At 37.9% G+C, this 27,415-nt stretch overlaps 1 protein-coding gene across 6 annotated transcripts in view; it reads right to left on the reverse strand.

The window, feature by feature from the left end:
- The window catches only part of RERE (arginine-glutamic acid dipeptide repeats), a 257,327-nt gene that overhangs the window by 78,195 nt on the left and 151,717 nt on the right, over positions 1-27,415 (reverse strand). For all 6 annotated transcript variants that reach the window (XM_030017393.1, XM_030017396.2, XM_030017395.2 and 3 more), the window contains 4 exons: positions 24,233-24,281; positions 20,385-20,509; positions 19,402-19,501; positions 2,343-2,441 (listed from right to left, as the gene is read on the reverse strand). In XM_030017393.1, coding sequence (XP_029873253.1) covers positions 2,343-2,441; positions 19,402-19,501; positions 20,385-20,509; positions 24,233-24,281 — 373 coding nt within the window. The remainder of the gene's footprint in view (positions 1-2,342; positions 2,442-19,401; positions 19,502-20,384; positions 20,510-24,232; positions 24,282-27,415) is intronic.

Raw genomic sequence — 27,415 nt, forward strand, 5'->3', positions numbered from 1 at the left:
TTTACATAAGGAGAGAGCAAGCACACATAATTCATTGGAATAACTCCCTCAAAGACTTTCAGAGAAACTAGAGCTTAAAAAAGAGTCTCCCCAGCCATTGTCTGAATAATTAAAAAAAATGCTAAGAGACCATGAAAGTTTCACCCATTATTTATCAGTTCTATTTCATAGCACCAATGCCAACTTTATTAGTAGCTTAACAAGACCACAAAATTTTTATTTACTTCTTCAAATACTTTACCATTTAACTAGCTTAAAAACTCATTCATCCAAAGGAAAAAAAAAAAATCCAACACCCAAACTTTTCTCTTGTCGCTTTTACATGAGCAATGCTGTCTTGCACCATATCAGATTCTTTTCATTTATATACCTGGTAAGTATACATGACAAGTTGAATTTCTATCCCTGTTTATTCCAATACGGTACATAAGAGAGAAGCAGCTTTTCCAACAGAGAAAGGTAAAAACCATAAGCGAGTCTGAAGTTCTTCTGTGATAAATATTTTATCATAACTAACTTCCAATCATCTGATTTTCTATTTTAGTGCACACTGCAGCCTAATTATTGAGCTAGGAAATATAACATTTTTCCATTTTCACAAAACCAGACATGCCTAGTCAGCTTGCTAAAGAGGTACTGTCTTCTTACATGTTACATTTCACATAAATCTATTCTGTTAAGCATAATTAACATGAGCATGAAAATGCAAAATATTTTTCGGATGTAATCCAAGTGAACTTGTTCAGCATTTCTCCTGCATACTGAAGATGCACGAGTTGCGCTTTTTTTTTTTTTTAAAAAAAAACAGTCAAGTACTTGTGTGCTAGCTTAAGCTGCAAGGTCTGACAAACAAAGGGTTGTAATGCAACAGGCATTTGGATTCCAAATGCTGCCAGAAAATGCACCTTGTGTTGAATGCAGTATCTAAAAATCTGTTTAAAAGGTGTCAGCAAATAAAGAATTTTTAACGAGCTCCAAACTTCACATGATTTATTGCAGTTTACAACCCTACAGAAAACTGTTTAATAAGCACAGTTGCATTATATCATGTGTATAAAAATTAAGCCAGGAGAAACCTCACAATTGCAGCAATTAAGCTGCAAAATGAACCACGAGAAGCACCTTTGCTTCACTAATCCTCTCACAGGTATCATCTCCCCCAGATTCTGGAAAAATACCCAGAAATAAACAAATGTGGTCCATTTGAGTGCGGTGCTTTCCCAGCAGCAGACCCTCTCTGTCAACTACAGCTTTTATGAAGAGGTGTCTTTCTCAGGTCAAAATTATTTTTTTCCACTAAGCAAACTTCAGAGCAGTATCTTTTAGTAGGCTAATAACAACAGTAACATTTCAACACAAAAAACCTCAACCTCTACCTGAAGGAAAGAAGGATACCTTTACATGTTCCTTAACTGCCTGCACTACAGCCCCAAACCTAGAAAGACTAACTACCAGCACATGCTGAAACAGCAGCCATATGGAAGAACCAGCACAGTGACTACTACTAAGTTGTGTAAGTTGATGAGACTTGCGGTGTACGAGCCCAAATCCCGCAGCGATTGCAGGTCCGTAACTGTGAGGACAAAATACTGCACTGCGTCTTTACTGCATGCCCCAAATTCATCATGGCCATACATTACTTTGGGAGGTATATATAAGATGGATGCACTGTTTTCAGTACAGTTTTGGAGCCTGACAATTTCTACATAATTTAAATGTGGATGGCATGGCTAAATGCCAGCATTCAGATAATCTATTTTTGGTCTGCTCTTTGTCAAAGATTTATCCATCAAGAACTATGCCAGTAAACACTTTCTAATATTCCATATGAGGGGAAGAAGGGACTTAATCTCAAACTCTGTTTAGGAGAAACACTGATACCCAACCTCCCATTAGCCAACCTGAGCTGACACTGTAAGGCTCCTCTAATACCAGCAGAAAAAAACAGGGACAATACTTTGTATGTCTTTTACATCTTGTCCTACTCCAACTAATGAATGCTGCCAGCCTTCCTGGAAGTGAAAATGAAAGTGAAATTTAGAGTCCAGAAGTTTTGTAGCTGTTCATTTACCCTATAGCATCCTCTCAAAAACAGTCACTTGATCTTCTCCTCTCTTATTCTACTATTAGAAAGGTATTTCCCCCAGTCTAATGAAGTTCGGTATACCGAATGAGGGCCCACTAACTCAGAATCATGCAAAAATTTATCCTGTGTGGCAAATAATTTGCCCCTCTTCTTCCCCATAAAGATAACCTCTTAAAAAAAAAAAAAAAAAAGGAAAGAAAAAAGCAAGAGAAGCAACATGAACTGTAAGGCTCAAGGGAATAATTCATTTCCCTACCACTTCATCTTCAGTCCAACACTTCTCAATCAGTTTTGGCACAGGTTTCTTCACCAAGCGCTGCAGGGCTTTTCCAGCATCATAGTTACTTTCATGTAGCTAAAAAATAAAGAAGACAAATAGATCATTCAATGGAATTAGCAGTGATCTGATATTGGAGAAAAACCACTAAAGGGGGCCACATGAGATGTTCTATGCCTAATTACTTTTACTGTTGATATATGAAGTGAAATTTAAACAACCTGAATGGTAATTGGGGTTTTATTAGTAGAAGAAACAGCATTAAAAGCAAGTATATTTTCCCCTTCCTTCCTAAACTTCTCCCAGATAATGTTTGAGCCCATAAAGCACTGAAGATTTTTTTGGTTAACTTTAAAAAAATATTTTTTACATTAGAAATTCCAAGGAAAATTTTCAAAGGCTCCAACAAAATATTTTTCAAAAGGAGTCGTATTTTATGCAGGGTATTTTGTTCAGATTAGTAAAACCAACTGGAAAAGCTAACATACAGGAGAGATTGCAAGTCATGGGATGTCAAGTTTACCCATCCAGAAAATTATCTTTATTTTTATTGCACTGCAAGGATCACCATGCTGTTGGAAAACAAGTATGGAAGAGAAACAAAACCTCGACAGATAGCTACAGGAGTACATAAAAGCAATGAGGGATGTTTAAGTTGACATGACTGTTTCAGCTGGTCACAGCCCACAGTGTACCTTATTTTCTACCACAAATTCGGTATCTATCTGATCAAAAGCTGTCTGAAGTAGAGAGTGGACATCTAAATCAGGGTGAGGTAGAGAAACAACTACACTGAAAAAAAAACATTCAACACTGAACCCATGAGAATATCTGGCTCTTACCTCTTGATAGAAAACATTTAGCACACTGTAGATTTATAGCCTGTCCTATCTTCAAAGTACAGTGGGATTTTAAGAACCGAACGACTAGTCAGGAGCCTGCTCTATGTCTTCTAAAAATGATCTCAAAGAGATATTGCTGGTATGACAAAGACCGAATTATCTTTCTGCGCCCAAAAGGGAGAACGATTTGCATACAAACTTCCCTACACAGCCAAGAGGCAGTTTTTCTAAACGTGCTAAGCAAACCAAAGCTTCAAAAGCTATCGATTAACATCACAGAATTTTACAGACCCTCAAAAGTTTCTTTGCAACAGGAACAATCAAAACGTGATCCTCTACACTGATTATCTCCTGCTTTTCCTTCCCACCCAGAATTTATCCTGAGCCATCTGCATCCCACTCTCTAGAAGCATCCATGCTGCTAGAGCAGTGCTTAATCAGTCTCAGAAAACATTTCAACAAGTACTGTAACTCTTGAACTTTTCCCAAGACTGATCAACTGAACAGGGATCAAGATACAATTACTGAACAGCCACAAGATATTAACTACTTTGTCAATATTAATATAAAGTTACAACAAAACCTGACTACAAGAAGAAAAAATTGCTCGTTTTTCTTATGTCAAAAGGCTCAAATTTTAGAACAGCATTCTGCCTCAAATAAAAATAGCAAGATTACTTTCTCACTGCTGCTCACTTTAGCTATTGACATCTCTCAACCAATTCCTGAGTACCAATTATGTACATTTGACAATGGTCAGACCCCTTCTACCCTTGGGCCACCTCCTAACAATACTGTTTTTTCCTTATATTGCTTCTTTTGTCTGGTCTTGTCTTAACTCAGACTGTAAGCTCTTTGGTGCACAAGAACGCCAGGCATTCATACTGCATCCACCAGCATGACTAAGAGACTTTTAAAAGCTGTAAGTACATTACTCAAATTTACTTCTGTTAAGTAGATCTAAGTGATTTCTACTAAGGAATAAAGGCAGACATCTGAATCAAAATAAAAGGGAAAAAAAAAAATCACTGGCCCTACAGAAAGTTTTTTTTAGTGAGACTATAATAAAAATTAGTTTCCACTGAAAGCCAGCTTTGTACAGTTCTCCCACTAAATAATGTCCCTATGAAAGGTTTGTGCGCTGACTTTTGAAAGCCACCATACAACTTACAGAAGGAAGAAAGTCAAATGGCAACTTAGATTGCTGTGAAGACTTTTACAGCAAAATGGAGACATAAGTGCGTGCATGTGTGTGTGTGTGTGTGTGTATTATACGCACATATATAATATGCTTGTTTAAAGCTGCAGCACTGTTGAACCTAGGTTTCAGATGGGACAAGCCCGCTGTAAGAAAGCCAGCATGGCTCCAGAGTCATGGTACTTCTGTGAATGACAGGGCAGAATATTCAACAAGCCTCCAACAGCTGCATCAGAACTTGCCAAAAGCTGGGAAATGGAAAGCAAAGCTCTGCTCTCTGTACAGGACTCGCGCAGCTGTGAAAAGAGAGCACATCTGTAAGACCTGGTACAAAGCAGTCTTCGCTTTCACTTCCTGGCTTTTGTCAACTCGGGTTTTGAATAGCTTGTGCATCTGTAAGTACGCTGCTTTTTTATAAAACAGGGTTGACTTGTTCCAATAAAAATGATACCATAAATGGACAGGGAATTTCAGAGAACAACAAGTGCCCATTTGCACGCGAGACACTGTGGGCTATCATACTGGGGCACTTTCTGAAATGGTGGATTTTGGATACCACACATCAAGCCATGCCAGCTTTCCAACTATTTTATTAGCATCTCAGTTTTCTGGTCATGAATGCCACAGAACAGATTGTGACAGTCTATAAAGCCAATCCATTTGCAGTACAAAGCACACTGGAAATTGCTTTGTTTTCCTCAGTAAAATCCCTGCACGTGAACCTCAAGGTATTAAAAATCAGAGCTAATTTATTCCACTTGCTGATGAAATTTCATTTCCATATAATTTTGAGCCTCATTTGTAACACCTGAAGAGCTGAGTTTCCAGAAAACAATTTGATCAACAATTGTTACTAAACACCTCAAACACGTGGTCTGAAGTCCAAAAATGCAGAGGACCAGGTTAGTTATAAAAACAGAAGTGCATAGCCCTCTAGAAAATTAGGCCACTCAAAAGTCATACTGCATACCTCCTGCTGACAGGGATGAACATGTTATCAGCTGTGTTAAACAAGAAATTAGTACATTACGGGTTACGCTTCACACAAAATCTTGTGTCATCAGTAAGAACAGATCTTGCACTGATGAAGGTGCTCTTCTACCTCCACGAAGTTATTGGGGCATTCCAAATTTATTTATACTTGAGGGACTTTTAAAGAAAATAAAGTACTTCTAAAAATAAAAGGTCACTGCCGGGCAAAGACCTCCAATCATTACCTGCAATGTGTTTTTAGAACAAACAGTAATGTTCCCTTAAATGGCAGCCTGAGCATTTTTTCTTTCCTTACCAACAACTAAAATAACAATAGCATACAGGGTGTTACTGCAGTAAAACAAGCGCTCGGCTAATATAATGGGAACAAGAAAGAAAGCTAAGCCAGAGTAGTTTTCTATTCATTTTCAGCTTTCTATATGACACCTACAGGGAAGTTACAGATACTCTGTGCAATAATTATGTGTACCTTTGCAGAGTAACCATGTCGTGGTTTAACCCCAGGCAGCAACCAAGCACCACGCAGCCGCTCACTCCCCCACCCCCAGTGGGATGGGGGAGAGAATCGGAAGGAAAAAAGTAAAACTCATGGGTTAAAATAAGAACAGTTTAATAGAACAGAAAGGAAGAAGCTAATAACAACAATAATAAAATGACAATAATAATAAAAGGACTGGAAGATACAAAACAAGTGATGCACAATGCAATTGCTCACCACTCACCGACCAATGCCCGGTTCCTTCCCGAGCTGCAATCCCCCCAAGGCCAACTCCCCCCAGTTTATATACTGGGCATGACACCACATGGTATGGAATATTCCTTTGGCCAGTTTGGGTCAGCTGCCCTGGCTGTGTCCCCTCCCAACTTCTTGTGCCCCTCCAGCCTTCTCGCTGGCTGGGCATGAGAAGCTGAAAAATCCTTGACTTTAGCATAAATACCACTTAGCAACAACTGAAAACATCAGTGTGGTATCAACATTCTTCTCATACTGAACCCAAAACGTAGCACTATACCAGCTACAAAGAAGACAATTAACTCTATCCCAGCCAAAAGCAGGACACCATAGAAAACAATGCTTCAACTTCCAAAAAAAAGTTTCCTCCTCACCCCCCTTCTTCAGCTATCTGATCTCTGCAGGCTACTGCAGAAGAGATGCATTAACACATCAGAGCCATCAATAGCAGCTCACGCTGCTGTAAGTCAGGGAGATGTATTACCTGAGATCACTTAGTAGAAACCATTGCTCTCAAACCTGTCTCCCCAGGTGAAATTTCCTAATGTACAACAGAACAATGGCTTGTAAATCTGCCTCTGTTGACTACATCAGTGTCAGCTTCCATGACTGCACCTCCATGCAAGTGAAACAATGATCTCAGTCCATCTTATGCAAGCCACGAGACAAGTGATAAGAGTAGAAAGCTAGACTAGCAGTGCCAGTGCTCAATGCCAATACGCAAACAACACTACCGACTTTACACTTTTTTTAACTTGTTTCTTTTAAGACTCCTGTGGTATGCAATACCTACTTAAAGGCATGAAAATAAGATGTTGTCTTTTCTACTGGGTACACATTGATTTCTCTCCTTGTTTGCACTCCAGCACTGGGAACAGATCCATCTTAAAGAAAAAAGGACTGTTTGTTTTGTCAGCTCACCTTGCAAATGCTTTTTTCTGTGCATGCCACTACCTAAAAGGTTTTTCATTTAGGAAATTTGACAGCGTTGAAGAGAATAGTGCTTCTGTTTCTCTTCCCTCTTTGCTCCCTCCCAAAACATGCAGTAACGCCAAAGCCTCTTTGTAACTTGGAGGGCATCTTTATTTTGCCTCAAGGACAACATGTGTTTTTCCCTGGCAGGCCTATTGCCCAAACAGTTCAATCTGCAAAAAAAAAAAAATAATCAGACAAGCCCAGAAAGAATGGACTGGTCTAACGGACAACTGCTCTGGTTACTGAAAAATAAAAGAGTTTACGGGCCATCAGAACTGTCCCAAATCAGCAACAGAAAATATGAGCATTAACTTCTGACCAAGTAATTACATTAATAACAATCACAAAACCCATAAGCACAGACATGAAAGAAGAGTCATATAACAGAGAAGACACAGATGTGAAAACAAGAGACCTGATATAGGTTTAGAATCTCCTGAAAAATGTTACTTTCAGCAAGCAGAAAAAAAAGCTTTTATAATGGCCCGGAATAGGATAATGCAGCAAAAAAGAAAAATATTTTTTTTTTATAAGTGCCAGACTTAAATTTAAGTGTTTCAATCTGGCTCATTCTCTGCTTATTACTTTCGGTCATTTAATATATATAAGCACTTTATTGGCAAGCAACTCAAACATATAAATAATAGCTAATGATGGCTGTCTATGGTTTCATTAACTTCTGGTTGAACTTTTCAAGGTATTGCTATAAACACTAGATTACTAACCTGTCATCTAGAGAATCACCATTTTTACCATTAACTCTGCCATCTAAATTTTGAACCACTGTGACATTATGCATGTATACAACTGCAACAAAAGGAATCAACACAAATGTACTTACACTTTAAAAAAGAAAATACAGCAACTTCTGCATCACTGGACAGGATTTTAGATTAAAGAAGAATTCTGAATGCACACGTGTCCAAAAACCTCATTTATATTACAACAGTCATTAAACAATGCTAGATCACAGGCAAGCCTTATTACCATAAAGTCTGCACATTACCACAAGGTTTCAAGTTTCTACTACAGCTTCTCAGAAGAGCTGCCATTTTCTGTCTGCGTGATGTTGCAAATAAATTCTCCTTTTGGCATGGCTCAGCTGTCAGGCACCTCTGTTCTGTAATGAACCCATGAATTACATCTTGCAGCTCTGACATCTCTGGTCTTGCTCATCAAAATATTGTTCTTCAATTGTAATTTATAACTTAATTTAAATGTCCCTTCTACTGTGACCTTTTTAGATCAGAATGGCATTGCATCTGGCAGCTTCGACTTCAGCAAGGCATCCTTTTGCAATTACAGTCATTATGATCTCCGTTGAAAAGCCCATCTGAGTTAGGCTGCATTCATGCTACAATATTAAATAATTGCAGTCCATTAAGAACACTGTTAGATTCCAGAGCCTTTTTCTCTAAGGAAAAATTGCTACTATACAGGGAGAAAGTAGTACTGAACTACTTTGAAACCTACCCAAAGCCAATAAAAGCAGCAGGGATTGCTCAGCCAGAACACACTTTTGTGGGGATGCAGTCACGTCCAGCATTTATAGGACAGCACTGGAATTCAGGAGTTCTCCAGGTTCGAGTGCTGGCTCTTCCAGTGAATGATCACTGGTCACGGACAAATCACATCGCTCGTCCAGGCACAAAGATATAAAGCCTGACCCGCCAAACATGAGGTAAATACTACCAATATTGCAAGAGCATTTTGAGACTCAGGTAATACATGAGTCAAAAGAAATTTTTCACTGCTGCCAAGTGAGATACTTCAGTGGAATTGTAGAAGAAGGTATTTGCCTGGTACTGCACTGTCGATATTTACATAACATCCCTATTTAAGCACCAGTTATCTTAATCTATGCAGGCTTGAGAGCATTGTAATTATTAATGGGGGATTTGCTTCTCTCACTGAAGGGGACTATGGTCAAGATACCCAGTAGCTCTCTGTAAAACTGTAGCATGTTTAAGAGGGTAGAAAATAAAGAGGAGAGAGAAGGAAAAGAGACAACAAGGAGAATGAAAAGCAGAACAAGAATTACTGCCATGTGGCTTCAGTAGCTAGGTCTTTCAGTGTAATTACTCTAATTCAAGCACCTAATTTAATACAAAATGTAATTTAGGCCACTTCTTTCAGTTGCAGAGCTGACAAATTTCAGCTTGATGCAGACACTCTTTATAGCTACAGACATCTTGCCCTACTATCAAATGGAATATGCTCCATCGCAAATACATCTCATTAGGTGAAACAGCAAAATCTATTTCCAAATTTGCAGCATTCTTTAAAAGTGCTCATCCTCCAAAATGGCAAGATGTGATTTTTATCAACCATGTCTGATACCCAACAAGACACTAGCCCCAAATGCCCTTTAATTCTGGGAATTTCCTTCCCCCCTCCTCTTTGAAATTCTACCTCCTCCCCACCTGCTGCAACACACTAAGCAATCTGGATCAGAGAAAAAAAATATACTGCCCTCTCAGACAACAAAACTACTTCGCTGAGCTCCCTCTGGTGCCCAAGGACAATGGAACCTTGAACCAGTCAAGAACCTAAACTATCCAACAAAAAGACTCTGCCCAACAATCTTGTTTTGCCAACATGCTGTCACAGTTAACTGGGAAGTTTTGATTTGTAACTAGTTGACACAGCTCGGCCTACAACAGAATCTGAAACTAACAAAAACCAGAAGGTAACAGAAATCAGTAAGCTACTTCAAGAGAAAATTACTACTAGTTCTGTTTTTTTAAATATCTGATTTATAGTATCTGACAGCTTGAAAATATAGATATCAGTCCCCACTGCTTTGGGGAAAAAAAAAAAAAAGCAACTTCCATCTCTTCCCCCCAGTTCTTATCTATTTTAAGCTTCTAAATAACTCTAATTGCTACAAAGTGATCTAAGATGCTAATGATGGAGATTAAAAAGCCAGATGCTTGTGTTACATCCACTTTTCACACACTGGTACTGCCAGGGCTCTGCCGAACAGCTCAAAATACAGTTGCAAAATACAGAACAGTAGAGGGAGCTAACTGTGCCAGCTCTTTTTGTGGGTCAACACAACAGGCATGGCTAGTGCTCCACACGCATCCAGGGCAAGAACTTGCTGAATACCTGCTAAACTTGCAACAGCATTTAAAAAAAACTTTAAAAAAAATATTTTACATATTTCCCCCAAAATTTTACAAGTAACCATGGCAGTCATTTTTAGCCCCTTTTATCTGCCCGTTTCAACAGTTTCTCTAGAAAGATTTCCTGACTCATCTTACAAATAAAGTGCTGAAGCTTTTCCCCTAAGAGCAAGAATAAGGATAAATGAAAATTCAACGTGGCAAAACTGTCTTATGCACTAGAAGTGGCTTCATTTTCCAACATGCCCAGGCAGAGAGTGATGGCCCCTGAAGTGCTATGCTACCTCATTTGAACCATGAGAGTAGCTGTTAATTAAGACTCATCCAAAAGGAAAACTAGTAATAATAAGAAATGCTAACATATATTTAAATAATTTTTTATGCTTTCAACCTTGTCTGTAGTTAATGAACAAGAAAATCTGGTCTAAGGGCAAGTTAAAACAGGGAGTAATTTGTCTGGGTGACATCTTACTTAGAACTGAATTTCCTTAAACCGATATTACACTGTCATGTTCGTCACTCATAATGACATGTTCCCATGTAATAGTGTGTTATGAGAAGTCAGAACAACACTATTAGTAAAGAGAGATTTATACAATATTACCATACGATTGGTTTGTCTTTCTTCCACGTAGTAGTATGCAAGCTTAAGTGGTGGTATTCTCTTACCATACGAGGATAGAGCTGCTGGCACTCTCGTTTCCCCAGCAAAAATAACACGCATGTCAAAATGACCAAAAACTCTGAGATTCATTCTTACACACTGAGTTTGCACACTACCATTTCCAGTTTCTTTTCTAGGGTCTGCTGTTTTATATAACTGATGCTCACACTTACTCTTAAATCAGAACAATGGGTAAGGCAGGACACTAAGAATGGAATTATTAGTCTGGAACTTTTTAAAATGAGAGCGAAGTAGTAACTTAACTCCTTCTCGACCTGGATTCTCTGAGAAAAGAACTGTAGAAACTCTGAACAGCAGGCATAGGTCAAAAGCAGCAAAGTGTAAGAGAGATCATGAGTTTCTGGCTTTGTATTAGTACGGAGCACGAAAGGATCTTAAAACAGATCTGATACTAATCAGAGCTCTGGAGGACAGAGGCAAAGAAATAGGAGGAAGGGAAGGGAAGAAACTACACCAAGATTTACCCCAACTCTTGGTCCACAGTACTTGCTAGCAGCAGCAACTATGTTTATGCTCAATATTCACCACATTATCATCTTTCCCTGGATTGTCAGATCTAGGGCATCAGCTTTCTACCACAGAGCAGGATGAACTTCCTGAGCATATTTTTTTCCAAACCTATTTGTCAGCCATTTCTGCTCTTCGAAATCACTGTTGTAGTATTAAACACTTCTTTTGATAGTTCTAATCTGCAGGGCTTGTCAGCTACAAATCTTGTAATAGGCCCTCATCACATTAAGACATTTTAAAATCAATTCTTTCAGCCTTTGCATACCTAAATTCTAGATACAATGACTTACTAATATCCTCAAAAGTTTTTGCCTGCTCTTCTGGTGAAGATGAAGCCATGACTTCAGTGAAATTCTAATATTACCCCGATGGTGCAAAGCGAAATGACAACAGGGGAAGGAACTCCCTGCTCCTCCTCCCTACATACAGCTCAGCCTCAATCCGCTTCTGCAATGCTTCCTAATACAGTATTCTGGGACACCAGTAACTCTCACACTTTCTTTTAACGATAGAGGCAACAGCTCTCCTTTCTTTAGAGAAAGTGAACAACTCTAAGCAATAGAGATGAATGCAGAGTTTTTGCTTGTGCCACAACCAGCTAGGTGTAGAACCAGACATAGGCTTCTGCCTAAAATGAACATGATACTAAGGCTCACAGTAGGCGATACCAGCTCACTGTTTCACTTCGCTCTATTTCTTGTGTTATGAATGAAAGCACATTCAGAGTGGGAAGGCATCCAATACAGTTGCAATTATCACCTGCCTACCAGAAATGTGGGGTTTTAAAAGAAAAAGGTCTTTCTCCTGGCCCATTAACTTTGAGAAGGACATTCTTAAGTTTTAAGTAAGGGCAAGCCACCACAAATCTTCTCACTAGAAGAATGATTTGAGATGTTCCTACCTCCTCAGTTGTGCTGATTCAACTATTCAATAGCTGTCCTACACACTGCATGTGTGAAATGGTGTTAGAGTATCCCAGAAGTGGTATGTGCTTTGTTTTGAAAAATAAACAAAACCACAGAAGTATCACTTTGGAGGTCACATTAAAGTTTTCACAACCAGAACACTGTCAAAAAGCCACAAAACACTTCTCTATATTTACAAGATACATTCACAGATCCTTAATAAGTCTACTACAATTATGCCAAAATCCTCCTATACAATTCTCACAGTAGACGAAGTTGTGAGGGTTGGATAAGAAAAGGAAGAAAAACACTAAGGAAAACACCTGTGAAAACAACAACACTTATTCATACGGAGACATAATAATAAAACTTTGGCTATTGTGTGTATGTAGCAAGCTATGTAACAAGCTTCGGTAAGGTGCTTCCGAGTATCACATTTAGAAGAACTACCACTGTGATACAAGTACACGTAAAAATTTGTCTTCCATCTCAAAAAACCCCACACAATGGAGCTGGAAACTTACTGCTCGCTAAGTTTGCATGTTATTTTTTCACATGTACAAAACCAGGTTTCAAAATGATTGACCTTTAACTGACTTGCCTATAAGCTCTCCATCATGTAAGAGTTTACAGCATTTCTAACATATGCAACAAAAAGGGACTGCTACTGATGTATTACTGTAAATTAACCTGGAGAAAATTAGACTCACAGTACAGTTACCACTTCTGAATTTAAATTGCAGAAGTGATTTACATGGCTCTGGATATTAAGAGAAGGGCTCATCCTATTACATTTGAAGGCAAAAACTCCTTTCAATTCCTAAGGAGCCAGACAAAAATTACTCCAGTGATCCATATGCCATTGAAAGGAGCCTTCCCAGGGCTGAAGTATAATTTAAAAACTCGGCTCTTAAGATGATGTCTTTAAGTTTTCTGGTATTCTTTGTTAATCTGATGTTTAATGCTTCCTGATCTGAGAGCTAATAAAGGCAAAACTCAATGTCATTTCTGCTTTTAAGAACATTTAAACTACTTTCTATAACTTTTTTCGTACAGCAGTACTGAACTGCATGGAGAAAACTTAACCTGAGTTGTCTCACGCTGCAAGCCACAGTCCAGTAATGTGCTTAAATGTTTGACACTGTATGTTAGCATTAAAATACGACGTGGACAAGAAGGATGTTCTCTGTAACAAGCGCTAGGATCGTACCTCTGAGAAGTTGTCAGTTGCACAACAAAGGAACGCTCAAGTATTGAATTTTGTATGTCTAAGAGAAGTTTTGCTAAATGTAATGCCAAAATCGGAGTATCTACAAGAACTCGGGAGAACAAGGACACACAAAGAAACAAATAAAAATACAGTTTCAATTGCTTGTCTGAACATGCTTGAATTTGATCCTGCCACAGAACTTAACTGCAGGGTTGTCTTTATTATCATTTGAAAACTGGAACTCCTTCTCCCCATGCTCCACATAAATATTACAGATGGCCCAGGCTACCCACCAACTGCATGTGTTACAGAAGAAATTTATCCACAAGTAAAACAAACTGGCCCCACAACTGGCCATTTTTTACAAATACTTCCACAAGACTTTTCTTTCTTCTACAGAAGAGAACAAAACAGTGTGTCAGATGCTTGCACTTGCAAATAAAGAATGCTAAACAAAATGAGGTAGTTAATCAAACTAGCCTGACATGGAAAGGGAAAGAATTCTAAGGTTTTTCAATTTGTTTCCAAATGTCAATTAGCTTGGGACAAAAAAACCAAAAACAAAAACAAAAAACCCACAAAAAAACCCCACCAAACCAAAAAACCCCTACCCACAATTGGCTGATTAAGTCCTTGTCGTGGTTTAACTCCAGGCAGCAACTAAGCATCACGCAGCCGCTCACTCACTTCCCCCGCTCCCAGTGGGATGGGGGAGAGAATTGGGGGAAAAAAGTAAAACTCATGGGTTGAAATAAGAACAGTTTAATAGAACAGAAAGGAAGAAAATAATAATGATAATGATAATAATAATAATAATGAAGTGACAACAATAACGATAAAAGAACTGGAATATACAAAACAAGGGATGCACAATGCAATTGCTCACCACTCACCAACCAATGCCCAGTTCGTTCCCAAGCTGCAGTCCCCCCAAGGCCAACTCCCCCCAGTTTATATACTGGGCATGATGTCCCATGGTATGGAATATCCCTTTGGCCAGTTTGGGTCAGCTGCCCTGGCTGTGTCCCCTCCCAACTTCTTGTGCCCCTCCAGTCTTCTCGCTGGCTGGGCATGAGAAGCTGAAAAATCTTTGACTTAGTCTAAACACCACTTAGCAACAACTGAAAACATCAGTGTGTTATCAACATTCTTCTCATACTGAACCCAAAACACAGCACCATACCAGCTACTAGGAAGAAAGTTAACTCTATCCCAGCTGAAACCAGGACAGTCCTGGCTCTCCTGCATTATTTTCTTCCTAAGGCTCTCCACAGGTATCTTGTAAATATAGTGTTTTGAGGGGCTTTTAGATGGTATTCTGATTATTAAAAAGTGATGCATATCCACACTCAAAGCCCAAAAGTGCTAAAAAGGCAAAGCGCATTACTACCGAGTATTAATTATCAAACTTTCACATCAACCATGCTGGCTCTCAGAATGCAAGTAATGTTGTCCACAGTGACCCAAAACAAGGTTTGGGAGTAACTCAAATTAGCATTTCCATTCCACTTATAAGGAAGAGTTTTGCCTCAAAGCAATGTGGTTCTCTAGATCACAAGATAGGAGGAACTGGGTAGCTATAAAAAAATTAAAACGTTTCTATCATTTACCATTTCACGAATAAAAATGGCTTCACGGATTATGGTTCAATTATAAAACTGGAAAAATAAAAATGTACTGAATATTCATGTTTTCGTTTTACATGACTAATATTTTAATGTCTAATGCAAACGACCTTTGTTCATGAATATTTAAACAAAGCACAAAAACCAGCTAGCTTTAGAAAGTCAGCCAAATTCAGCTAACTGTTCTATGGTGGTGTAACAAAAAAGACCCTCTCATCTAAAAATACCGCGGTGAAAGAATTTCAGGAACTAATATGTCCTCCTCCATACCTCTCAGTATGACAGCCAGCACTCATCAGGAGGGCAACGAACTCCAAATGAAAACTTTATTTCCTTCCTAAGGGTTACAATGACAAATGTGGCCCAAATCCCAATAGCCAAACAAAGGAACAGGAGTTGAAATTTACCTGGCACATTAAGTGAATAATCATTTCAATGAGCTGATATATATGTTGCATTGTGCTTTCCATGATCTTCATTTCTATCTGGTATAATTAACAATAAATCATTCTGGGGGCTACAGCATCTGTTATTACATAAATAAAACACTAGCAAAAGGAGCTTGTCAAGACTGATTTATATGAAGTGCTGCTCTGAAGTTGATTGGATTTCCATAATAAGAAATCATACCATATCAATTTTTTTTACATTAATCTTCTGGGTTGCATATGATAATTTCTAAACAAAAACACAACTTAGTGCAGGGTAAGATTCTCACAAATAATTTATCAGCTAAATCTGATATGATTTAAATAGATGGGAAACAAAAAGATAGTAAGGGCACCATTTTGTCAGGACAACAAATTACCTATATAAACTGGTTTAAGTTAGTCAAAAAAGTAGGCTCTCAGAAGTAAGTCAAAGTTACTTGAAATATCCCACCTGACAGAACTATTATTCATAACAAAACACTTTTCTAGAAAAATTCTAAGTGAACAAGGAAAGTATCTTCACTGGTTTCTAAAAATTGCAATGAACAGTATTAGTACACAGAGTAGATTTTTGAAGCGTGAATAAATCAAACATCACAGAAGCCTAAAGACCTTTGAATAGTCACTATGGTCAAACCTCGCAGATTGTACTTTCTTGGAAGTACAACAGTCCATGTTCAGGCAGACTATTTAATGGGAACTATACCGTGTCAAAATAGCGTTGAAAACTAGCCTAGAGAAGAACAGAGGACCTGCACCACAATACCTACAAAAGGGAAACTTCAGCAAAGCTGAAGTTAACGAGATGACTACAAGAACACCACAGGGTGAGTCTTACTGCTATACATTACGATGTCATATTGAGGGGAAGAGGAAGTCACAACAACAGCAGTCAAAAATATCACACACAGACAAACAAGATTCTTAAGAGGATAAATTCAGAGTTTGTATAGTGCTTTTATTTCAGAAGTGTGAAACCCTCCCCCATTCAGAAAATGAATCAGCAGTGATTTTCTAAAATAGATGTGCACTAGAAATACAAAGAGAAAAGCATCCGAAGAACAGAAACACAGTATTTTGGGACTAATCTAAGTCTCAGAAGCAAGAAGTCTACAAGTGCAACTACAGGCTCCTTAGAGTCCCAAGTGATTAAAGGGGGTAATTAAAGTAGATAGCAAAGCAGTGAAGGTAAATGAATTTTCTGCATTAGTCTTATTGTAGATGACAAGGGGAAAAAAATTGCAATTTCAAAAGCCCTTTGATAATTATTGGCCTTAACAGATTTGAATCTCTAAGAAGGATCTTAGAGAACAATGTAGAAAACTCTGGAGTGGTACCACTCCAGAGCCACCAGAATCAGATGGCACCCGTCCCAAGAGAAAGGAAGGAAATAAAATGTAAAACAGGTAAGAAACTGAAGTCAATGTGCAATACAGACTTAACCGCGATTCTTACCAAACAGTGTAAAAACCTTTAACACACTGGCTATCTTTAGGAAAGCAACCAAAGGACTAAGATTTATATATTCACCTCAGTTCTGAAGCGCACTGTGAAGCGCTGAGAAATAACACGTGACTTTGCAGATGCAAAAGCGAGAACAAGGAAGCATTTAATTTGAGTACAGAATTTGATCTTGGATTTCAGCTGGTTACACATGTGAGCGTATGGACTATATTTAAACAATTTTGCAGAATAAGAACGAGAGTTCTGTTGCTGTTTGTTTAGTAAGGATTACTGGGGCACATTTTAGATCTTAATCCTATTTCACTCCTGTCTGTTGCAGGAAACAGGACAAAAATTAATGCACTCTATGAAACACACATAATCAAATAGAAGCAGAAATAAAAAAAACCAATGTAAGTGGTTTTGGTAAGCTATCGTTACATAAGGAACATTTTTCATGTTAAGAACACAGGCATTTTAACTTCAGTGTAGACATCAAGTCACACATACCTTATCATGGACTTGACCAGTTACAAACCATTTCCACAATTTATACAGATTGAGCTTCTTTTTAAACATTCTGAAGTATTTAAAAGCTTCATGTAATGAGATGCTTTACTGACAGTAAAGAATCAGTTAAGCATATTTAATGTGATTAATTTGATAGTCAGTTCCACTCACTAATAAAACAACCAAACAACAACACACTTAGGATACGTCCTCTAAACAAACAGATCATCTGTTCTCTGTTGCAGTGATTATCACTCAGTTTCTGATGTGTATCACAACCATCTACAAGCTTTTAAGACTTTTATAAATAAATGGTTAAAAATCATGCAACTGTAAATAATTAAAATATAGCAAGCAGAGGCAGACATAATATTGTTGTCATTAGGTGATACTTAACATTAGCCAACTTGCAGGAGTACAACATACTAAGTTGTTTTTTGTTGGTATCACTAGTTTTATTTCTACTCAATGAAAACAAATTACTTGAGCCTCAAGCATTGTGAACAAAGAACGTATGAGTCACTGTAGATAGTTACGGTGCTGGACACTGAGGCTGAATATGCTTAAAACTACTTTTAGGAAAAGAGATCTTTAAAAATTAAATCTGAAGCTACACACTGCATCCTCCCTTGGCAGTTGCACAAAAAACATGCTGAACTGAGGTTGCTCCCAGCTTCCAGTCCTACCAGCTGTCCATGGGGTCTGTACATTTCTGTTGTGATTGGCCCTAAAACATCTTACAGGTTTAGCTAGAAACTCATTCAGCAAAGTGTACATCCTATGCTTTCCACAGCTTTCACAAGCGCTTGTGATGAGAACGTAGCCAATAACCATGAAAATGACAGGACAGAACTCAACTGTTCAGATATCCAAGATACATTTTATGGATAAAAGGTGACATAAAAAGAGGAAGAATGAAAATTGTTTATCAGTAGAGTCAGCAGATCTCTCTATGTGTTTCTTCAGAATAACACATGACCAATTACACATAATTCCTTTTATTATATTTCAGGAAGGAAACAATGAAGACACACAAAGTTCAGCTTAGAGTCACTACCAACACAGTTCTCCAAAAGCCACAGATAGGGCACTGGGGAAACAAACAACTATAGATTTCACTAAGTTACCAAAACATATGGTACGACAGACAAGTTTTTTCAGCTTGATCTTAAAAAAACCCAAACATTTCATGTATCATGATTTACTGATGTTAGTGCCTCCCACTGTCCCCGAAACAGTTAATTGTTGTGGCTGCACTGAAACTGTACGAGCATCTCAACACTCACATCTATATAACTACTCAGTAATGCTTTATTCACACACATTATGTTTATGCAAGAGGCGACTGGGCATACATGCATCCAAATATGAATGATAACAAAGACTGGATCGTGAGTGGGACAAATTCCAGACAGTCATTACCACATACGTGACACTATACATCTCATGGTGTTATGAATGAATTTTCCTTCTAGGAAATAACTATTGTTTTCCTACAGCTAGAAGCTAGCTGGACTGAATAAAAGGACCAATAGCCAGGTCAGGTGGCAGCTGAATAAGTAACAATTCCAGCTGGTGTACTTGACCTAAGCAGCTTCCCATACAGAACATTCACTAGCTGTCATCTTAAAGGCAGCACCCAAAAGTTTATCAGTGAAGTTTTGTAGGTTACATTTTTGAAAACTAGTTGGTGTTTGAAAGGAAGTTATGATATCCTAGGCTACTATCATACTCATATTTTGATACCAAATTCTATTTTACCTGCTAAATATTTTATGCACTATATGCTTTAAGTAGTCCAGAAATAAATGGAAAGACTGTTCTTCCCTACCGTAGTTCTATATACTTACTGTATTGAGTGCATTAAGTGTAGTGTCATCACGGGAAGCTGCAACACAACCATCTTCTGTGGATCCTCCATCACACATGCCTGCAAAAGCTGCCATGCTCCTTTATAGTTTGAGGGGAAAAAAGTTTAAGTTCTTCAGCTACTGTTTGATGCACACATCATGCAATACACAAATAGTATATTTACACCTTAAATTACAAATTTCAGGGCCTTGCTATACTGTGGAAACAAGTAAAATAAGGCACCACAAACACTGCTATTTGTTATGCAAACCTGAGTCACCTCAGCATATAGAATAATTAATTCAAAATTTAAATCCAATCTCATTGGATTTCATCAATTTAAAAAAATCTGCACTGCAGTAGTACCAAAGCCCCATCAGGATTATGGAAGATATCACCTCCATACATGAGGACAGAGTCTCACCAGAGACAACAAACTTGTAATCTTACTTTCATCAGGTTAGAAAACTAACTTAAATTGCAGATTCCCCACATGTCTGAATTCTTGCAAACTACAAGTCATTTACGCACACTCTGAATTATTATGAGGCCCACCAGTGCATCTGATTAATCTACCAGGCATACCAGAGATCTGTATGAAACTGAAATGCAAACTGGAGCTCATTCAAAAAAAACATTTAGTCCCTGAAGAAATCCTGTGCTACCATGGCTATTCCACTCAGAGCAGTTACTTCCCTTGTTACATGGTACACATCCAACGCTCCTTCTATCATGGTAGCACACACTGCTGGCTTTGCATTTTAAATCCAAAAGCCACAGCCAATGGAAAGATTCTGTGTTGGCCCAACATCAAATCAGAGCATTCTTGTCTCGAACTAAACATTTCAGGTTATCCGGTTGACACGCATGCTACACCAAAACAGAATGAAAAGGAGTGACCGTAGCCAACTGCACATACATGGCACTCCACATTTCCACTACAGCATTCTAAAGACATTGGTAGCATCTTGGCTGAAATTACCTTGCTGCCCTAAGGTACATAAGCAAGTCACAATCATTGACTCCTGGCATCCACACAAGTTCTTCATGCTGTGTCACTGTGTCACCATCTGGGGAAGGAAATGGCTGCAGATCAGGAAGCTTAGCCTGTGGAAAAAAAAAATAATAATAAAAAATGAAGAGTTCATACAGACATTACAGTTGTTAACAACGTTAGGAGGATGCACAAGTGTTTATTAATAACAAAGTTTGTAAATTCTCTGGAATATTATGATCTCATAGATGGAAGATATTCAAACAACAGGTGGTGAAGCTCTTTGATCCAAGTTCCAGAAGTTTGAGGCAAATGGTTCATCAAGCCCCCATCTATTCACTCTATCCAGCATTCCTTCTTTTCGAAGGGCGGTTCATTTTCTGACAATTATGCAGGGTTAACACCACCTCTCAGTCCACCATCAGTGAAGCCCTTCTGTACATAGACCAAGTGCAAGCATGGCTGCACAAATATTACAGCTGGAAGGTAAACCATTTTGTACTGCATATAAAAGTTCTCTGTTGTATAGGAGTCAAACGTTGTTGGACAATTTACCCTCAAAGAGACGGTTAGTTTTCATTTGTCAAAAGGATGCTGTTACAACTCCTGCTTGCCAGGCTAAAACATACTTCTATAACATACTAATACGAAAGAAGACAAGAATGTGGCTACCATATGTGTACCATTTTAAATCAGTAAAAAACCCTACACCTTTGAAAACAAGTTTAAAATTAAGTCCTCAGTAAATCATTAAAACTCTGAAGAGAAACAAAGGCATTTCCTGAAAGTGAGATAGCTCAGTGAAATGAACTCTGCCACTAAATAAGTATTACACTGTATCCAGAGACCCAATTAGCATCTTTAGTCATCTACTGCTATGGGATGAGATAGCCGAGAGCCTCTTCAGAAACAGCTTTTAAGCCCTATAATTACCTCCTATACTTACAACACTAAACATATTTGAGAGGCAACATTTATACATAACCAGTAATTACGAGTCACAGGTTCAGATGTCTTTCATGTTCTGCTCTTTAATCTGTACTTTATTTCACTTCTTGCCTGGGAAAATTGGTATGTCACTGAACTTCTCTTCTGGAAAAGGATAAGCAAGCATTATACCAAGATGAGATTTCTATGAGAGCTATGCATTCTACCAACTCGGGTGCTTTCACAAATTAACGTTCATCCTTATGTACCTTAGGAACATGCTTAATTACTGGAGTTACTCCTAAGAGGAACTTCCTCTTGAACACCTCTGGTCATTAATTTGTTAGCCAAGAGTTTTCATAGAGCATTTAGTAGAGACCCACTCTCTTCCTCCTATGCATGTGAATTTTGAGAACTGCAATTCTACAAAACATTTATCTTCACTTTTGTCCCTACTTCCTATTAGGATACAAGCAGTAGTTTGAGGTATCTGTGCACTAAGTATCGAAAAAACCCAACAGTCCTCTAGCATCTGTAACACGCACAATTTAAGGAAAATGAAGGCAACAGATACTCATCAGAAACCACTACTGGGATCCCAGGGTTGTTTCTGGATTCTGCTACATATACCTTATTCTCAATAAGGTAGGTGGAGGAAAGTGTATCCATGCCCTGAGTTAACAAAGCCCGATGTGTAGAGGAGACTATTTTTATACTTTCCACAGAATGAATCAGACTACAGAACGGAAAGTGGCAAATATCATCTTCAATCTGACTTCCTACTGCGGCGTACAATCAACCATTCATATATCTTAAGATTATACCTTATACTAATTAACAGGATGCGAATATATCCTCCTAGCGATGACATTTGTCAGAAACATAGATGCTCAGCAAATGAGTGAAAGAACAATGGAAGTTTAAAACATTAAGCAAGCAAAAATTAACAGTATTCTATATCAGCGGACCACCTTCCTACTTGTTTTTCCATCCATAAATGTATCTGGTAACTAATTATACCTTATAGCACAGGTGACTAATACCTGCCAAAATATTAAATGACAATTTGAGATGAAAGTTGTTTTGAAGGTATCATTTACAACACTCTTATTATGACTAGTGAAAAGAATACTACAGGTTTAATTGCCAAGGACTTTTTTCCTCTAAATGCAAAACATCCTTAAGAATGTTACATAGGTTCCATAAATGTTTACTTTCGCTAGTTATTAAACAAGATTATTAAAAGAGTCTGAATAAATATTCATCACTTGGATGCAAGAAATCCAGCACTTGGACACTACAAAGTCAATCCCACAGGTAAAGGAGAGCACTCAGTTCCTCACGACATATCTCACCTTGTAAACCAGAGTCAGTTTATGTTAATGCTCTTTAAGAACAAATTATTTTCAATGCTTACGAAGGATTTCCCTCAAATTAGAACTAGCATACCAGGAACAAACTAACATCTACAGTCTTAACCTTATTCTGCTTCCCAGTGTTTAAAGGCATTCAGCATGCTTTCTCAATTTCTATTTTAACAATCCAAATGACTTAAGGCACTGGTCTTAAGAACTTACAGTTCTTATTGCTTCTCACAGTCAAACAAACAATACAACTGAGGTCTCTCTATCTTTAAAATTGAAACTTATCCTCTCTACAGCATCAGAAAGCGAGAAGAAAGTCTGCATAAAAACCTCCTGGAAAATACAAGTTAGATACTATAATTATAACACGACTTCTGTAGACTATGGACAAAGAGGATACTTCAATAATTGTCCAGAACTACCGTGCCTCCTAGATAAAAAGAATTTAAACCGCTTTGTATGAAAATTATGCAGGTAAAAAGGGCGAGGACCAGCTAACCTCTTGAACGGCAGGGGGAGAGTGCGTTGGTGATGTTGGCACATGGCAACACAGGAGGGTATTTAGAAAGAGGTCTGTCCCTAACAGCTGCCAAAACTGCTCCAACTATAAACACTAATTTCACTTTTAAGACAACTGTTGCATTACTAAATACACAATGTTGTCGTCCCCCGACTTTTATGCTGAAGTTCCACAGTTGGCCAAACTGATTTAAGATACAAAAAATAAGAAGAGAATGTGTGCAGACTTCAAGCATAAACACAAGTCAATGAGGAAATGCAAAGCCACAGACATGACACCAGACAGAGCACACTCAGAGACAAACATAAAAGGGAGAGCAGGTTTACAGTGAATTCTGCATTAATGACAACTACGTTAACAGACATGCTTAAAAGCACTGTATCCTGTGTTAAAAGATGAATACATACATAAATACCTACATCTCAACACACTCGCTGTACAGGAAAGAAACTTCTCTCAGATTTAAAGTTCCCCCATCCTTCTAATTTTGTAGTGCTGTTCTTGGAAAACTGCTGTCTTTTTTTAATCACTTCTAATAGAACTCCATTTTGTTTAAATACGTAGATTCAAGAAAAGGACTGTTACAGGCAACATACTATCAACTTGACAATTTCACTATGCAAATTAAAATTAAAATATCTATTTTCAATATAACTGGAAAACACCACCAAATCATTTTTTTGTAGTCTATTAAAAACATTGCTTGGTGTAAGCGTTCATTTTTAACTCCACAATGTGCCCAATAATAGCTGAGATTCTTCCTTCATTTCCAGTGGTTATTCATATTCCTTCAATCTTATTCTAGAATTAACCCAACAGTACTTCTGCTAGTAAAAATCATTAATGTACCAACATTTGACATAGAAAAATCTCATTAACTGAGCTAAGGAATTCTAAAGACCTCATGATGAATCTAAAAAAATCATTGTATTTGAATGCATACAATTTTAAGTAAGCGTCCTCAGAACAGATCAAGTGGCAAAAGCATGCCCTCTGGATATTAGAATACGAACAAAATCCCTTACCTGATGGCTGGGCCCAACTCTGATTTCACCTTGGGTGCTGTTTAGCCTCCTAATTATATAAAGAAAAAAAAAACAGTAACAAGAAAGAATTACAATTAATGAAGTTTAGGATCATATTCTGTATTTTTTGTCATTGCATTTCCAACGCAAACGGAAGAGAAGCAAAAATAGTACATTATTAAGAAAATAAAAAAGGATATACTCAGGCGTATCACAGGCCACACTGCAAATGGCAAAAACCAACAGGGCAAGTCTGGAACTTTTAGTCAAGCAGTTGAAGTCAAGAAGAGGATCAGTGTGATCTGTCCTCACAGCAGCAAGAAAGCATTGGGCAACTGATAATGGGACACACACCTTCCTACTTTTTGATGTTTAGGTTTCACGCAATACAGAAGTAGCGCTGACTTCTGATCAAAATCCTTTAAAAGCCTCTACAGTTCTCTACAGCTCTGACCCGCTCTATGCTTTAGCCAGTCAACTCAAAAGCCTGCTAGGCAAAGAATCACCTTCCAACAAGCATCTGACTTTTACTAGTACTGTGTTCCTTCAACTGCTTATTTCAATACCAAACCTAAAATAACGCAGACAACATGCTACGGACTACGCTACGGATTAATACACAGGAAATACCACATTCCTCATGGACGTCTTTGTGGTTGTTTTCATTTTGAAAGAGAAAATATCTTAAATAAAAATATTTGGGACATTAATCTTTGAGGAACAGAGCCTTGCATTACCAGAACTGGCAAAACTAATTCCTCTTCTTCCAGGCAGAGCTCATGGAAAACCATTCAAGTTACTTTGGATCTCACATTCAAAATTATCTAGCTCTTGTTTTAGAAAGTTAAAATTATTATTGCTGCTGTTAATTCATTTGCTCAAATCCCATCAGATAGCATGACACAGAAGCATGGAAAACCTAAAAGGCAATAAAACCATGCCTTGTAACATTTGTAGAAGTGAATTTAATTCAATTCATCCAAAAAGGGCTTCCCTTCTACATAATACACTTGGCCCTCCTATTTTTTTGCACTATTTTAAAAAGTTACCTACATAAAAACCTTCAAGTTCCAAATGAACTGCCCTCCACGTAGTGAGAATTATACTCTGAAGGGCTCTGTGCTTCTCACACCATTGGTTGGAGTTACCAAAACATCACAATATATGGTAGAAGAAAAACTATTTTTTCATGTTGCAGTAGAATTACCCTGGCAACAACAGAAGTTAAAGGTATGCCAATATAAACCAGAATAACACACCTGACATGACAGAACTTATTTTTCTTCCTAAATTTTGAACAGACCAACAGAGTAAATAAAACTTTATCACTGAAGAGTGCCCTTTGACCCTTTTCCTTTATTATAATACAAGCAACAAGAAGGCACACAAACAAAACTATTTACTGGAAATACTAATTTCTCAAGGACTGCATTTGAATCCATGGGACCTCTCTGCTATAATCTCATACCCAGCCCTCGACAAGAGCCAGATCACTATAGTCTATAAAGGCACTTGTGCCTGAACATTGGTATTTGGGATACTGAATGCAGCTGCGGTCTGAAAACTGAAATGACTCTCCAAGACTCCTGTAAAACAGTGTTCAAGAACACAACCAAATCCAAGGAAATTCAATATCCTTCAGATAGACATTCTTCTTTTCCTATAAATTGTTCTTATTTAAACGGACATCTTTTATTTATATTCTGCATTTTACATTAAAAGGACAACAAAATTCAGAGCTGTTATAAGACAAACTTTGGAATTTAACACTTCAATAACTGCAAGACATTTAAGTGAGTCTCAACACAATAACAAGGAAAAGCACACGCATAAACCTAACATATCACCATCTTTAATCTGGAAACAGCAAATTTGAATTAATCTTGCAATTTGCTGTTACAGGAATAATGACATCATTTTACAAGTAAGCTGCCACCCTGCAGGATTTCTTATTTACCCTGCTGTGTTCACAGGGATCGTAAGCAACGACTGAGAAACAGTTTCCTTTAAACTTCAAAAATTAGGATCACGACTGTAAGCTGCTACCCCTGAGCAAAACTAACAATGGATAGCCCAAACCACTAAATACCGTTTGAAGTCAAAAAGGTTACTGGAGGGTTGGTTTTTTGGTTGGTTGGTCTTTGGTTTTTTTTTTTTTTTGATATATCATTTGCATATCTTTATGAACATTTTCACCTCAAAATTTCAAAGTATGTTGCGTATGTGTATTAAGTTAAGCTTCACCTTACTGACCGTTCTGAAATGTTACTCATTGGTGCACAAGTGGGTAAACTACAGCAGCGGATCTGAACGGACCTTATCCAAGACAACATGACAGGAGAACCTGTCAGTCAGCCATAAACACAAGTTTTGTAATACTCAATCTTATGTCGTGATGTCTACGCAATGCTGCCTTCCTTGTAAGCAGATCCACTCTAAAATATGTGCCAAAAGCCCCCTGAAAAGAACGAGAACATATCAAAATGTTTTTCTCCAATGCGTATTTTTGCAAGACATGATCTGACACCCTTCTCTTGTTTTTGGGTTATGCAAAGAAATGACTGAACTAGAAAATAAATTTTATATTTACAACAAAGTTATAAATTAAACACTAGGATACCTTTTTTCAGCTACAAGGTGTCAGAATTTTTCCCTGTGAGGAATGAAGGGGAAACTGACAACAGAAAATGCTGATGCTCTTCCTTTATTCCCAGAATTCATTTTAAAGCCATGCACATCTCTACTAGTCAGTGCAAGTCAAACTTAAAACATGTCTGTGCAGTTTCTGCCAGCTACAACGCTTCACGCCAGCCAAAGGCCGCACAAGTACTTAAACAGAAAATTGAGCTATTTCCTGTTTAGATAGGAAAAAACAGCACTCCAAATATCCCCCAACTCCCCATTTCTTCAGTTGCATCACACTGAATATGATAAATAAAGCATTTAAGAATCAAGACTGATTATAGAATGCTGGGGCACCCTCTAAGTTTGCAAAGATAAAACCAAAGTTTTGGATGGGACTTCTGCTCCTACCTATTCATGTGGAGGTAGCTGGGGGAACTCAATAGGGCTATCCAACCATGATTCCTCACGTGAAAATGAAGTGTCGAGAGAAATATTTCTGTGTGCCTTTTCAGCACTCATTTACCATTTCCTGATTGTAGTCATACCCTAAAGGTACTC

Source organism: Aquila chrysaetos, chromosome 6, assembly GCF_900496995.4.
Source record: "Aquila chrysaetos chrysaetos chromosome 6, bAquChr1.4, whole genome shotgun sequence".
Taxonomy (NCBI): Eukaryota; Metazoa; Chordata; class Aves; order Accipitriformes; family Accipitridae; genus Aquila; species Aquila chrysaetos.